Here is a 16,182-nt window from a genome sequence, read left to right as displayed (position 1 = left end):
ATGCAGAGTTTTAAAATATTACACTAACACAAATTGAGGTTTTCTTTACTTTCTTTCTTGTTTTTAACATAAGGGCATTTTACAGCATTTTCCTAGCATTTTATAAGAAATTACTGATGTAAGAATCATAATTTTTATATAAAATGGAAATGCGTATATAATTATTGTTCAAAAACTTGTCTTTTTTTTTATTGCCTTTGTAGGCAGACGAGCATACGGCCCACCTGATGGTGAGTGATTACCGTCGCCCATGGACTTCAGCAATGCCAAGGGCAGAGCCAAGCCGCTGCCTACCGCTTAATACTCTCCACAAGCCTCGTTTGAAGAAGGACATGTCATAGCGCTCGGGAAACACCGTGGAGGGGAGCTCATTCCATAGCCGGATGGTACGTGGCAAAAAAGATCTCTGGAAACGTACTGTGGATGACCGCAGTGGCTCCAGGTAGTATGGATGAACTCTACTCCGGTGGCGGGCGGTGCGATGGTAAAAACGAGACGTTGGTATCATCTCGAACAATTCCTCAGAGCACTCCCCATGGAATATGCGGTACAAAATACAGAGGGAACCGAAGTCCCTCCGTAGACCCAGAGGCTCCAAACGATCCGTGAGAATGGGATTATCGACAATCCGAACGGATTATTATTTTTTACAATTTACCCATTACCGTCCAATGTCCAATAGTATAGTAAGCCTAAAAAGCGCACTTATTGTAAACATTGTTTACTATTTTATTTCTATGTAATAATAGGTTGGGGAAAAAGTTTCTTCGCATTTTTTAAGAATATTCACAACATTTTTTAATATAGTTTATTCACATTTAACTAAAGTATGTCGGTACCATTTTGTTCGATAACTTTTTGCCATCTTATAGGTAGGGACATGATCCCATTGCTATATAAATTTTGGGGCTTCTGATCAAAATACCGCGACAATTGGTTTTGGCAGTCCTCTCGTGATGTTAACCTTACACTGCCTAAAGAATTCTGAAGAGACCGAAACAGAAATCTGAGGTAGAAATCTGAAGGTGCAAGGTCAGGACTATACGGCGGATACATTAACACCTCCCAGCCAAGCTTTCTTAATTTTTGCTGAGTGGGTAAAGATGTGTAAGGTAAGCGTTATCGTGATGAAAAAACACACCCCTTCTGTTGATTAATCGCGGCCGCTTTTTCTCAACTTCTTGCTTTAATCTCATCAGTTGTTCGCAGTAGAGTTCAGAATCGATGGTCCTGCCTGGTGGTAACTGCTCATAATGTATAATGCCCTTCCAATCCCACCATCCACACAGCATCACCTTGTTGCGAGTTAACCCGGGTTTCGCCAGAGTCTGTGAAGCCTGACCGGCCTTTGACCACAACCTTTCTCGTACGTTCTTGTCGTACGTGATCCACTTTTAATCACCAGTTATCAGCTTCTTCAAAATGGTTCGGTTTCATTACGTCGTAATAAAGAATCACAAATGAGTACACGGCTCATTAGGTTTCTTTCAGTAAGTTTATTTGTGTACCCAGTTTTTTTCAAATGCGCCATAACTATTTTGTGGTCAATTCCCAGTTCTTCAGTTACGTCGTAACTACTGATATGCCGATCTTGCCCCACTTTTTCAAAAGTGGCATCGATTTAATCCGTAATAGGGCGACCAGAGCGACGTGCATTTTTGACATCAAAATTTCCGGATTGAAAACGCTTAAACCAAATTTGTGCTACTCTCACAGACACTGCACTAGGTCCATAAAAATCGCAATTTTTTTTTTAAGGTTTGCGTTGCTTTTTACCTTTTTTGTAGTAAAATTTTAAAATGTATCAAATACCTTCATTAGATTCACTCATCTTGACAGTACGAAAAATAAATAAAAATGACACATCTTCCTAATTTTAATTTGGAATTATCTTCTTTCGAATTTAAACTTTTAATGATACCAAATCTAGCCAGATACAAATAGTATAGCCAAAGAGATTTTATTACAAGTTCATACATTTTTAAGCTGTTGCATAGCTTTTATCGCGGGCCTTAAGCGCGGCGATCGAATCATGAAATTCCGTAACGAAAAAACCTAACATTCCTCACTCCGCCTACCATATAGCTCGCGTTCAACACATTCACACGTTGCGCTTGTGTACTGTTTGTGAATAAGCGCGTGGCGTGACGTCACACTGCATGCGCATCACGAAAAGTCTGCCCATCTCTCTCTCGCGCGGTTTAGCTTATGAGTGTGAAGGGGACAGTTAAGGTTTTGCCTTTATTAAGGTTTAACATAGCGTGGTCTTGTTTTATTATTGTTTTAATATTAAATTATCATTGTCTAATTATAATGTCATAAGTTGATAAAAAATGCTATGCAATAGCTTTACCGCCGCAGTTCCCGAGTGCCACACGTTTTTTTTTGTCAGGAGGAAATCGCCGGACTTCCGCCCTTCACTGGGGATGGAGGGCGGGGCATGTCGGAGTCGAACCGACTAAAACCTCCTGTCGCTCAACAACCAGCATCCAAACCTCGCATGAGACAGAGCTCATGAAAAGGCAAAGGGGTGAAAGTGAAGCGTTTAGTGCGGAGCACATCTCTCCCATCACCTTCCCCCCCGGGACGCCGGACTGGCGGTCGTCGGCGATACGACCACAAGCCCTCTCGGTCGGCAAGCCCACCTAGATGGCGTCGGTTAGAATGGTCTATCCTACGGAATACCCCGCTGGGTCAGAACCAGCGTGGGTTGAGCATAGCCGGCCTTCCATCACCCGGATGCTCATGCGTAAAACGTGTGCAGAGCAGCTTGCACGTCGTCCCCCTCGTAGGCCCCCTTCGCCGATCCCCAGGCCTACATGTGAGGTAGACCCGAAACACTTCGAGGGCCAGAGCTTGGGCGAGATCCGCCTCCCTGGACACCGCTCGACGGCGGCGGGCCTGTGCATCTCTCACGCGCCCCGCCGCCTCCTTTTGCGAGATGGTGCACTCGCAGAAGTCGAGCATCGCCTTCCACGACGCGTCGTCACCGAGCATCGATGCCAGAACACTCGGCAACGACAAGTGGTTTCCTATTTTTGCGACGAGGACACGCCGCCACCCCTCCCATGCGGGGCAGGCGACGAGCGTATGCTCTGCCGTGTCCAAGTCGCAACCACAATGGTGGCACTCTGCCGTCGGCTCGGCTCCGATCCGGTGCACGAACTCACCGAAGCAACCATGCCCAGGGAGTACCTGCGTGAGCCGGAAAGTGAGGCGTCCTCTGTCACGATTCACCCAATTCACAAGAACCGGGCGAACCGCCTGCCGAGATTGGGCCCTCCGCGCTTTGACCACACTGGGGCTGGGACGAGCCACGCCCCGGGCACGAAGGTTAGCCCGCCACTAATAGTCAGCGGCGAGCGCCTCCGCCTCCAGAACCCAAGGCGGCGTCCCAGCCAGTACACACGCCGCCTCGAAAGATAACCACTCGATAACCACGGATGATCCTAGCCGCGATGGTGAGTTGCGGCCGTTGCAGCAACTTCGCTACCCCCACGACCAGTAACTGGCCCCACACGGGTGCCTTGTATAAGGCCATTGACCGCACCACCCCTGTACAGAGACGGCGCGTCACCTGGTCAGGCCCCCCGATGTTGGGAAGAAGCCGACTTAACGCGCCGGCCACCCCCAACAAACGAGGGACCAGGTTCTGAAAGTGAACACGGAAGGTCCAACGAGTGTCCAGAATGAGGCCGAGGTACTTCAACTGCACCCCGACCCGATACGGACGCCTCCAACCACGACATGGGAATCGACAGGTGGCACTCTCGGCCTCGGATTTACTGAGTGTCACGTCGAGGCCCAATCTCCTGATTTTGCCGACGACATGCGCCACCCCAGCGGTGGCAACTCAGCCAACTCAGCAAAACAAGACCGACCAGCGCATTGGATTTCTGCCTCTGTGCTTTCTCCCGCATAACTTGCCTGTTAACAGCAGCTTTTCCAGATTGTCACCTCTCTTTCTGGCGATATGTCCAAATATCTCGAAACTCCTCCGCGCGCATGTAGTGCTGAGGCGCATTGGAATCTTGAGCTCGGTAAGAATGGATTCGTTGGTTCTGTGTTCTGTCCAACGAATCCCGAGCATTATCCTCCAGCACCACATCTCAAACGCGTCGATGCGTTGGCGGTCGGCTTTCTTGAGGGTCCAAGTGTCGGCGCCGTAAAGAAAAATGGAAAAGACGAGGGAGGTGACGAGCTGCTTTTTGGTATTCCTTGAGATGTTTCTGTCCGCCCAAACACGGTCTATTTGGGACATAGTTCTCTTTGCCATACTGATTCGCCTTCTGAGGTCCTTTTCGGAGGATCCATTACTAGTTATGACGGAGCCCAGATAAAGGAAATCCTCTACGACTTCCAGGTTTAGCTTATTCGTAGTTTAATAAGTTATTATTGTTAGTAGTATTATTTACTAGTCGAAATATAAATTTTTAATTATCTTATGATGAGAATCTTATATTAATGAGAAAGATATTCAACAAAAATAGTTTCGTTCTAATAAATTAGCATAGTAATAGTACAGTGAACTAACAATTTATTTTGGTAATTCTGAATTTAAACAAACATATTGATGAGAAGAATTCATTTTTACTTTGCAAATTTGTAAATACACGCTCTGTAGCAATGTACGGACATATAATAATATGAAGAAACAATAATAGCATCTACAAATAAATAATAATATGTACTACGTGGTACTACATTTACTAAAATTAATACAACATTTATTAATTAAATTAATGAAATGGTGGTTTTAAAGTCTTAGGGGTGTATAAAAAATGGGGGGCGCTGAAAAATAATCGATTTTCAAAGGGGGCGGTAAAAGAAATAAGTTTGATAATCACTGGCCTAAAGGATAAGACGTCCGGTGCATTTGTATCTAGCGATACAACGGTGTTCGAATCCTGCAGGCGGATACCAATTTTTCTAATGAAATATTTAATTAACAAATGTTCACGATTGACTTCCACGGTGAAAGAATAGCATCGTGTAATAAAAATCAGACCAGCAAAATAATTTGCGTAATTACGTAATTAGGGCGTCTCGTGAATCCGCACAGATAGGTACCACCGCTTTACCTATTTCTGCCGTGAAGCAGTAATGCGTTTCGGTTTGAAGGGTGGGGCAACCGTTGTGCTGTGCTGAGACCTTAGAACTCATATTACAATGGTGGGTGGCGGCATTTGCGTTATACATGTCTATGCGCTCCGGTAACCTCTTAAAACCAGATGGGCTGTGAGCTCGTCCACCCATCTATGCAATAATTAAAAATAGTATAGATAATCTGTGTTTGGATGTACCTGCTCTTGTCTGGGATATGCGATTTCGGTCCTACACACAGCAGTAAAATGTAGCTTGACGCAGCTACAAAATTTTCCTAGAATATGAAAATCTTTGACTTACCGGCTTCTTTCACAATCTTATGCAACGAATAGAGGTCGAGCGGTTTCCTTTCGACAGTCGGGATTTTGAACGTTGACCCTTGCAGTTCCCAAAACTTTATAATCTGGTCTAAGAAGTTAAGCTTCACCCTCGTTATTGCCTGCGAATAAAAAAAAATACCATATGTTACGTCGTACGAAAATGCTCAGATTAATTAGGACATTATACCAACAATCAGATAGCTATTGAAAGGGCTATTAAAAAGTTATGATTAAGTTCAGAGTACCCTAATTATATAGTCAGTTCAGCTATTAATCTCAACAACATTCCACTCCATTGTCTATCTCTTAGAAAAAAAAACTCAAAATAATAACAGTATCAGACAATAAGTCTTAAACGTGTTTGAGATAAATCCTTTTCATAGACAAAATTATTTGTATACCATTCTTCATCCTCTCGGGTAATAAGAACACAGGCAATCTTTCAATTTAACCAAGAGCACAGGTTTGAGAATCGCCAAATAGATTAGTGGGATAAATTGTTACTATACATACCATATATTATTTAAAATATATAAAAAGTGTATAGTTTTTAATACTGCAAAAGCTTTAATGAATAAGAGAACTTTGAACTATGTTCAATACTAAAAAATCTGCATTTTGAATTGTTTGTTATAAAGATTGAGCATAAGCATTCAGTATTGTCGTATTAAATAAGATTTCTATATAATTTAAACAAAAAAAATTAAATTTATTATATAATTAGGTAAACCTGTGTTATTTACATCTCAATCGCAAGCCATGACAAACAAACAAAACAAATGCAGTTTTTTCAATGTTTACTCTCAGTTTAGTCTTGATTCATATCACTTAAAAAAGTAATTAGGTTTTTACAATATAAACTCACCTCGAGCTCATTTAACCGTTGTATTCGCGGTGTAAACCGTAGTCGGTCCACATCAACTGCGAATGGGGGTTGCCAGTGCTATAAAATTAGAAGATTTTTATTTATCATAACATCACACACAGATATACATAATATCCAGTGGGGAAACTAGAATTGAATATTGTATTCAAAGTTTGGTTTAGTGTCCATATCACATTTTGATATTTTTATGAAACGGATAGCATTTCTATATGTACCAGGAGTACATAATTTTTCCTTGTGATAAAATGTGATATTTTGGAAATATCTGCCATTTTTATTTTTGATATTCTAACTGAATTTCTTATTATATTTATAGATTTATTTTTTAATTCATTTTTTTGGTGTAAATGGGTGAATGACCCTATCATATGAACAAAGTCAACAAAGCACTTATAGCTAAATTCTGTATTTAACTTTTTGTTTATTATTTAGATGGGTGGACAAGTTCACAGCCCACCTGGTGGTAAATGGTTACTGGAGTCCATAGACGTACTACGTAAATGCGCCACCCACCTTGAGATATGTTCTAAGGTGTCAGTATAGTTACAACAGCTGTGCCACCCTTCAAACTGAAACGCATTACTGCTTCACGGCAGAAATAGGCAGGGTGGTGGTACCTACCCGTGTGGTAAACATGCGGTCAGTAACACATAAATGAAAAAGAAAACCAATCTACAAATAAATTTGGCTTACAAGCAATTACGGTATAAAGTCATTATTAGGAACTACAAGATATAAAAAATATATTTAATTTCCCTCAATGTGGCTGTCGTACCAGCAGGCATATCACACAACATAAATTACTCTAATATTAAAAAAAAAAGTGTTTTGGAATGATGTTTCAGAAATTTTTAAATTTTTCCATATTTGCTAATTTCTTGAGAATTTTTAAATGAGCTTTTGTTTAATTTTTTCCTTATCTTGAATGCCAGCTGTAAATGGCACTCAAGTTCCCTAGGACTATTACATTAATTAAAATTGAGAGTACTTACAAACACATGGCCCATATATTACAGATTTTGATACTAGCAAAATTTATCAAATGCTCAGTTATCTAGAGATATTTGCCAACAGAATATGATAAAAAACCCATATGACAAAGAACAGAAAAGTATATCCAGAAATTGCTGTTATTTAATTATGAGTGTGCTACAGCCTTATTTTTTCTCTCTGGTACAAATATAGCTCAAAGTTACAGTAAACACAACTGAGTGTATAGTGAAATTAATGTAAATCAATTAAGTTTGGCATGCCAGAAGCCCCCTTCTGTGCACACATTCCATTCCATGAATAAATCAAGTTAATTTTTCTGGCAATCTGGTCAATTTCTATTTACAGGTGAGACTCGGTTTTGCCAGTAGTTGGAAAGATCAAATCAATGGAAAAGAGGTGTATGGTTGAATGTCAGTTTTGATAAGTGTGGAGGTATTTGTATGAAGGCAAGTATGAAGTTCTGTGTCATTTAGAATAGTACAGTGTGAGACCATAAAGATATTCCTGGTGTATGTTGTGTGTAAGATAATTTTAAAATTTTCAATAGTGAAAAAGTTTTAAGATTTTTAGAAAAATCCCAATATGTCATTAATAAAATCACTGAATAGGATTGGATCAAAGCTTTGAGATACAGCTGTGGTTGCATAGATAGTAAGTGAGTTTATCTAGGTAGGAAAGCTGCTGTAGTAGGTTGCAGATGAGTGACTATTGATCAAGGCCTCCACTTTAAGACTGAACACATTTGATGAGATTACCATTTATACAACTTTACCAAATTTTCTAATTTAAATACAATAAAATACTTTGTTGAATGCCTTATTAAAGATGTCATACACAGCGTAGCTGTTATGCCATTTTTTAAACATTCAACAACATATCGTCGTCTCGCATTAAAACTGTATCTCAAAACTTACTAATTTTACAGGAGAGTGTTTTAAAGGTTTAACTTTTTTTTTTATTGCTTTTGTAGGCAGACGAGCATACGGTCCACCTGATGGTGAGTGGTTACCGTCGCCCATGGACTTCAGCAATGCCAGGGGCAGAGCCAAGCTGCTGCCTACCGAGCCAAGCCGCTGCCTACTGAGCCAAGCCGCTGCCAACATGTGATATTTTTAATATTAATCATCTTTGCAACATTATTTTTTTATTTTTTACCAGTTCATTATCTTTTTTAGACAGTAAGATTAAATTAAGTATTAATTTTGTAAAAAGTAGGCAAAACTAAAAAAAAAACCTAAAACTAAACTACTCTTTTGACAGTATTTATGAGAATACTGGTGATACCAAATGATTACGCATATTAACTCACTTTCGAATATTTTTGCGAAATTGTACACTTTTATGGCGAAAAGACGATATATCAACTCCTGAGATTAGTTGTTTTTAATTCTGATATAATAATCTATATATATAAAAATGAATTGCTGTTCGTTAGTCTTGCTAAAACTCCAGAACGGCTGGACCGCTTTGGCTAATTTTGGTCTTGAACTATTTGTGGAAGTCAAGAGAAGGTTTAAAAGGGAGATAAATATGAAAATGCTCGGAATTAAATAAAAATAACAATTTTGTTTTCCCTTTGATGTGTCCCCTGTCAGACGGATTCCTTTTGTTTGTTCTACATTTATTTTATACAAAAGTTTAGGTTTTTTATTTATGGATTGAGGCACTACGAAGTCTGCCGGGTCAGCTAGTCAATAATAAACATGGGCATATAGTTACTAAAATTGATATCAAATTATATTTACTAGATTTATGAACCGGTATAACAAATGCGTTTGTTACTTTTCAGGATAGACGCCCTCAATGACAGAATTACTCAAAATTTCTGACAATAAATAAATGTGACTTTTTGCACATGATTTTTGATGAAAAATTGTTAGGAATTGAGCTAGCTCCAGTCACTTAAGTTTAGCCACATCCATTAATTACTCTTGTAATGCAATTGACTTTAACCTTGAGCTTCTAAGTGCACTGTGGCATTCAAATTGAAGCCTGCTTATGCTCTGATGGGCATGAGCATATCACTGTATGATTACTGCCACAGCTCTTATCTATATTCCTATTGATCTACATAGACGGTATTGAACAATTTGAGATTCCAATGTCTGACATGCACATAATACACAACAAATTTAAAATTAGTTTCATTGTCAGATTTATAACTGTGTTTCAATTATATTTTTGTGATTCATTATAATTAAATAAAAGCAATAGTATTCCTAACAAATTTGTAAAATTTTTGGTAAGTATATCAATCACTTTTCTGAATCTACAATACTTAAATGTTATGCACTACTTTTTTTTAAGTTAATAAGTACAATGTGGAATATTGGGTACTTTTACTGAATCTAAAAATTTATAAAATATGTACTATTTTACTTAAAATGGTATAGAATAAGGATAAACTTCAAATTACTTTTTAGTTAATCATTATAGATTATAATTGAACATGTGGCACTCAGTTCATTGTTATAAAAGGGAATTATTAGAAGAATTTCATTACTAATAAAATACTTTTTTTTGGGCTCACAAAACTAATAACCAAGAGACTTTTTATGTGACATTTGTGTTTTAAAACAATTTAGTTTTAAATGGTCCAAAAATTGTATTTCATGAAATCACTGTGCTTTCTACACTCTCACATAATCTAACTGTAGATTTCAACTAAATACTAATTTTTTTCTTTTTATCTAAAATAACGTAGGCAGGGGGACAAGACAAAATGGCAACCAGCTAATTCTATACAATATGCAATTGCATTTCCTACCAAATAAATAACATATTAATCGTATATTTGCCTCTCAGGTGACGAATTGACACGTATTATTAAGAATATAACAGTAAATAGGGAATTAAGATAACGCGAAACCGTGCAAGCCATGGTAATATGGTTGCATCACACGATAATTTGTACCAAATTGTTAGATTACTATTTCGATGTAAATCTACCGTAATTAAAGAATAAAATGAAAATTATGAGAACAAAAAGAGTAAGGACAAAGGAATTCACTCACCGCTGGTGGTTTTATCTTGCAAATGCCCGATTTCTCGGCGATAGGACGTATTTTACTGATGTACGCTAAAGGGTCCAAAAACTCTTCTGGTGTAGGCTCAAAGACAGGAGCCTCTGGAGGTGGAGTAAACGTAAAATTATCAGGTTTCATGGGGGACGCTGAGTCCCCCATGCTAACTTCGACATTAGCTTCGTCACATTTTCCCATTTTCGAGATACACTATGCAGTTCTCACAAAATGCAACTATAAATAACACTTTAGCATCATCTATCGTTAAGGGATGAATAAAGCACGACCACAAAGGAATAAAATTATTAAAAGTAGTCTTTCCATAAGGAATCTACAAGAGATAAATTATTAAAATGATCACCAACAAATAACACAATCCAATTGCACGTCCGCCATGCAAAATTGAACTTTCGAAACTCCTGTGTTGTCATTGTAAAAAATGTCAGTGCGCACTAAAATTTAATATCAAAATATGTTTACGAAGATAGCTTATGCTTAAAACCTATATTTTGATTCACCTTTCGTATTACGCGGTTGCTTAACATTTGAAACTTAAATCATTTGAAAAAAATATTCTGACTCTACTGGCACAAGTCGTAATTGTATCTTTTTAACTCCTAACGTTAATAAAAATGATAAATCAATGACCACCCAGCACATTTGTTTGGTGGCACACAAGCAGGACTTAAAAAAATTATAAAAGCTGAAACGGAAATAAATACAAGTAGAAAACAATTCTCATCTTGTAGCCAAGCGTAATTTGTGGTTGTCGTGAATTCATTTATTGTGATAGAACAATACATAGTGAAAACAGCATGTGGTCTTGTACCTTTTGTTCAAAAAAGTAGACTCCCCAAATCAGTTTATCTTTAAATATGTTTTAAGTTGTGTGTAATGTGACAACGTTTATAACATATAATTTCCGAATCTATTTTTTTGTGTGTAGAATCAATATCTCTATCACTTGCGTTTGTTTTCGAATACGGTTTAAATACACCTTCAATAGTTACAATTTAATTACATTAAAAGTTTTGTTAATGCTCCATTCTGTAACCCAAGTTGTCGTAATAGGTTGGCGCATGTAGACTTTTCTGCACGAATTAGCATGCTGCTTAGTTGCTGATTCGGTACAAATCCCAAACATAACATGGGCTTCTAAAGAACAACGCCCTCACAAAACAAAAATCGAATCGAAAACCGAATTCCTGAATTTTAAAACTTCTGGGTGCTTGCAGGGAACTTGGCTTTGATGTCCTGAAGAATTCATTTGTTCGTTCGAGACTTTACTGTCTTTAATTATGAACATCCGGCCTCCGTAACTTGGTTCATTTCTAACCTGTCCATGTCTACTCCTATATCTATGAAACTATTTCAAGTCTTCATAGACAATACTTTTCGTGAAGGCATTTCTCCTTCCGGGCCATTTTCATTCTACATACCATTTCAGCATTTTTGCCTATAAAAAGAGTTCTTAAAGAGTTTTTAGTAGTAGACAGAAGCTTCGGTGCGATCTTAAGTTTGATATCCATAAATTGTTGCCACTTTAGTTAGTTAGCTGTCGTAACATTTACAATGTATCAATCTACCGTACCGAGGTAAAAAAAAAATTAATAAAAAAGTAAATATTTTGATATAAGCTGTTCTAGATAGCCTAAAACGTATTGAAGATTGTATTCGTGGACTATGTGAAGCAGCAAAAATTAGGGAGCATGGCATCTTTACCGATCTACCTGCCCATAGTTCGGATGTAGGTCGTACCTAAACATAAAAAAATAAGTTAGCTACATCTATAAGTGTATTTAAGGTTTGAGTTATTTTGCTCATCCTGCCTGTCCTCGAGAGAATTTGAGTAGTCAATCATTACAATCACTGTAAACATAATAACAGAGCAGACACTTATGTTACTATTTACTTCAATATGTTCTAATGTTTGTGAGGTTTATAATCGTAATCTACCATGAAACATTAAAAAAATTGATTTGTTGAAAGTGTTGCCACATGCTGTGATTTTCCGTAGCAAGCTTCGTAAACTAGCCAACCTGAGTGCAATCGATGAACACATCCGTCATAAGCCGCCATTTGCGAAGGGTCGATCGCTGCTGAGCAGCGCGGGTGTCTTTGGTTTGATTATGTCGTGTGTTTAAATTTTTATTTTTCGAGTAAACTGTGAACTCAGTGCTGGATAATAATCATTTAAAATGATTGTGAGGTTCTTGACCGTTTTGTGCGTCGGAGTTTTCCTGACGGCGGTGTACGGCGCCGAGGGAAACAACAACGAAGGTATGTACATAAGTTTTTGAATATTTTTTTATACATACTACAATATTTATATTGTTATCAGCATAGTAATCAAGTGTACCTACACCGGTATCGTGTCATATAGTAATGATTTGTGGGTCATATTTATGTAAGGTGCAGAAAGTGAGTCATTTGACCTCAAATAGAGCCTGTTCTTATTTAATATTAGCGTCGAAATTTTGATACGATTTAGTGCGACATTTCATCTTGATTTTCTATGGTTGTAAAGACTGCGCGTTGGTTACAAAGGAACACGAGACACGAGTGGGTGTTGCTTGAGGACCGGCTTGACGACTTTTAGCTCATGCACAATGCACACAGACGCAATATCCAGAGACAGCCGTGTGCGTGAGGGAGTCGATGTGTGAGCAGATTTTGCTAGCTATTCAATTCATTAAGTTAATGAAATTAAAAAATATATAATATTACTGCTGTGTAATAACTAGCGGACTCCGCGCAATTGAAACTTTTTAGGCGTGTTAAAAAAAAAAGATCAGATTTTGCATGTAGATGGAATTTAATTTAGTTCTATTAAATTTGCATCTTTAGATAGCATTATTTTCGAAACTTTTGGGTTCTGATCGACATTTCTTATCAATAAAATCCTCTCCGCTCGTGGGTAAGGATTATTTGAATTGACTAAACTTTAAAAAATATCGCAAATTGGTATCACGTGCGTTAATCCTCAAAGACGCAAGACTAGGGAGTATCAGTAAGATACTAATGCTAAATTATTCTTAAAATACCTATTATTTTTTAAATGAAGAGTACGTTGATTTGGACTGCCAAGAGTGGATAGATATAATAATCGGTCGTATTTCTATAGCGAATCAAACAATTTGAAGATCGGGACAGTCGTTACAATTGTGATTTCATGTGGAGGGCTGATTTATTTAGGGGTTATTTAGTTTAAGCGACATTTTTGCAAATTTACAGAAGAGCCATTTAAAGTTTAAAATTTGGAAAAAATATCATAACAAAAACACTTCTACAACTATTAGACTGAAGTAAACTTAATGGAAACGCAATAAAAAACAACGAACTCTTGATGCTAATACTAAATAAAAGGCACCTTTAATTACAAAAGTAATTGCCGCTTAAACCAAAAAGCTATTCACCCCTTCATGTCTCAAAAGTGGTGGCGGAATTCGCGTTGTGATGACCACGGGCTCCGGTGACCGCTTTACACTGGATTAAGCGTGAGCTCATTCACTCATGTACGTAATCTTATACCTTTAAGCGAGCAATTCTTGTATATAATATATATAATCTGAATCTCGGAAACGGCTTCAACGATTTTCATAAAATTTAGTATACAGGCGATTTCGGGGGCGATAAATCGATCTAGCTACGATTTATTTTCAGAAAATATTGTTTTATTCGTGTTTTCAATAATCAACTTTATGACTCTTCCCGACATCTATTGGCGAATAATAATAACCACTTTAAAGAAACAACAAGATGGCGTTATGAAAAAAAAAAAAACGAGCAAAGCTCGGTCATCATCTAGTAAAAAAAAAAGAACAAACACAACTACAGAAAACCTTTATTAAAAGCATATGGTAATAATAATACAAGCAAACACACGATAATCGAATGCAAATATAATGTCATAGCTAAAACTTGTAGAGCGATGATATCGAATTACTGCTTGCAAAGATCGCGAATTGCAAATATTTGAAATGGATACTCGGAAATATGACACCTTCTATATAAAGTCAAATATTTCGTAATCTTCGTTCAATGTATCACTCATGTTAATTTATTTTAGGTAAGCTTATCTGTGTATATACATATATATGCTTTTTTTATTGCTTAGATAGGTGGACGAGTTCACAGCCCACCTGGTGTTAAGTGGTTACTCCCATAGACATTTACAACGTAAATGCGCCACTTGAGATGTAAGTTCCAAGGTCTAAGTATAGTTACAAAGGCTGCCCCGCCCTTCAAGCCGAACTAATTCAATTTAACTTAAATCAATTTTCCTAAATCTAATAGTAATTTAATTCGTGATGGTAGTCTAATGAGCCTTAATGAGAGCATTCAACTGGGCAGTGGTTTGGATGTTTTCCTGGCATTGGTAACGTCAGTGAGCGATGGTAACAACTCACCATCAGGTGGGCCGTATGATCGTCTGCCTACACGGGCAATACAAAATAGATGTGTCGTGTTCTGGTTTGGCTTCGGTAGCTGAATGCAATCTGATGAACCTAGAGCACAATCTTATCTTATCTTATCTCATGTTATCTATCTTCTATCTATTCTATATATATAAAAATTAATTGCTGTTCGTTAGTCTCACTAAAACTCGAGAACGGCTGGACCGATTTGACTAATTTTGGTCTTGAATTATTTGCTGAAGTCCAGAGAAAGTTTAAAAGGTAGATAAATATGAAAATGCTCGGAATTAAATAAAAATAGCAATTTTGTTTTTCCTTTGATGTGTCCCCCGTCGGACGGATTCCTTTTGTTTGGTTTTAAGTTTATTTTATACAAAAGTTTAGGTCTTTTATTTATCGATTGAGGCACTACGAAGTCTGCCGGGTCAGCTAGTATTTATTAAAACAAAACAATGCAGTTCTAATCAAAAGATTATCCAGTAAACGAATGTAATCACGCAATAGATTAATTCTATACGCCATTAAACTGTCTATTTAAGTTTGATGACCTCAGTAGTGTATCGAATCAGCTTCTTCATCTTAACATACATGACTAAACACAATGACATCATCAACACGGTGCGATAAATATTCAGAAGGCGCATTTAAAAAACTATTGTTCGGCAATTTTGGTGACAATTTTAGTTTTAGACTTCCCTTCTGCTCCTTAGTTATATAAACGTAATTAGCATTTTTAGTTTCGGCTCAACTGGGCTGATTAAGTCTTGGCAAAGCTCTTAGTGGTTGTAGGACCTTAGTGGCTCTTAGTGGTTTCAAGGTGGGTGGCGCATTTACGTTGTGGATGTCTATGAGCCCCAGTAACCACTTAACACCAGGTGGGCTGTGAGCTCGTCCACCCATCTAAGCAATAAATAAAAAAAGGACCTCTTGTGAGTCCGCGCGGGTATGTACCACCACCCTGCCTGTTTCTGCCGTGAAGCAGTAATGCGTTTCGGTTTGAAGGGTGGGGCCCGCCATCAGCCGCGCCACCCACTTTGAGATATAAGTTCTAAAAGTTATATCTCAAAGTGGGTGGCGCATTTACGTTGTAGATGTCTATGGGATCCAGTAACCACTTAACACCAGGTGAACTGTGAGATCGTTCGCCCACCTAAGCAATAAAAAAAAAAAAAATAAATCGCTTAGTTTTTAAACAGTCAAACAGAGAGATCGTTGTGATGCAAAATCCTCTATACAAGAAGCAACATAAGAAATACACTGATTGTTCTGATTGTTGTAAATAACCAATCAAATGGCACTGCTTAGCACGAGTAAATCCAAATAACCAAAGCCTTGAAAGAGTGTATCATTTATTAATTAAGAATTACATATTCGACAAATGTCTTGTTTGCACAGCCGTTGTACGATGTATGTAACGCCTTGGTATTATATAAACT

The 16,182-nt window shown here is 37.8% G+C and overlaps 2 protein-coding genes across 3 annotated transcripts in view; one reads left to right on the top strand and one right to left on the bottom strand.

The window, feature by feature from the left end:
- The window catches only part of Kdm5 (Lysine demethylase 5), a 50,468-nt gene extending 39,715 nt beyond the window's left edge, over positions 1-10,753 (bottom strand). For both annotated transcript variants that reach the window (XM_089739860.1, XM_089739861.1), the window contains exons 1-3: positions 10,320-10,753; positions 6,292-6,369; positions 5,407-5,545 (exon numbers count right to left, since the gene is read on the bottom strand). In XM_089739860.1, the coding sequence (XP_089595986.1) occupies positions 5,407-5,545; positions 6,292-6,369; positions 10,320-10,526 (424 nt within the window). In that variant the 5' untranslated portion in view covers positions 10,527-10,753. The remainder of the gene's footprint in view (positions 1-5,406; positions 5,546-6,291; positions 6,370-10,319) is intronic.
- Positions 10,754-12,358: 1,605 nt separating this feature from the next.
- Cals (calsyntenin 1) overlaps positions 12,359-16,182 on the top strand; it is a 197,997-nt gene continuing 194,173 nt past the window's right edge. The window contains exon 1 of the mRNA XM_028188456.2: positions 12,359-12,608. Coding sequence (XP_028044257.2) covers positions 12,527-12,608 — 82 coding nt within the window. The 5' untranslated portion in view covers positions 12,359-12,526. The remainder of the gene's footprint in view (positions 12,609-16,182) is intronic.

The sequence above is a fragment of the Bombyx mandarina genome, chromosome A1, assembly GCF_030267445.1.
Source record: "Bombyx mandarina strain Sakado chromosome A1, ASM3026744v2".
Classification (NCBI taxonomy): Eukaryota; Metazoa; Arthropoda; class Insecta; order Lepidoptera; family Bombycidae; genus Bombyx; species Bombyx mandarina.
Note: the sequence above shows the minus strand (reverse complement) of the source record. Positions and strands in the feature narration are given on the sequence as shown.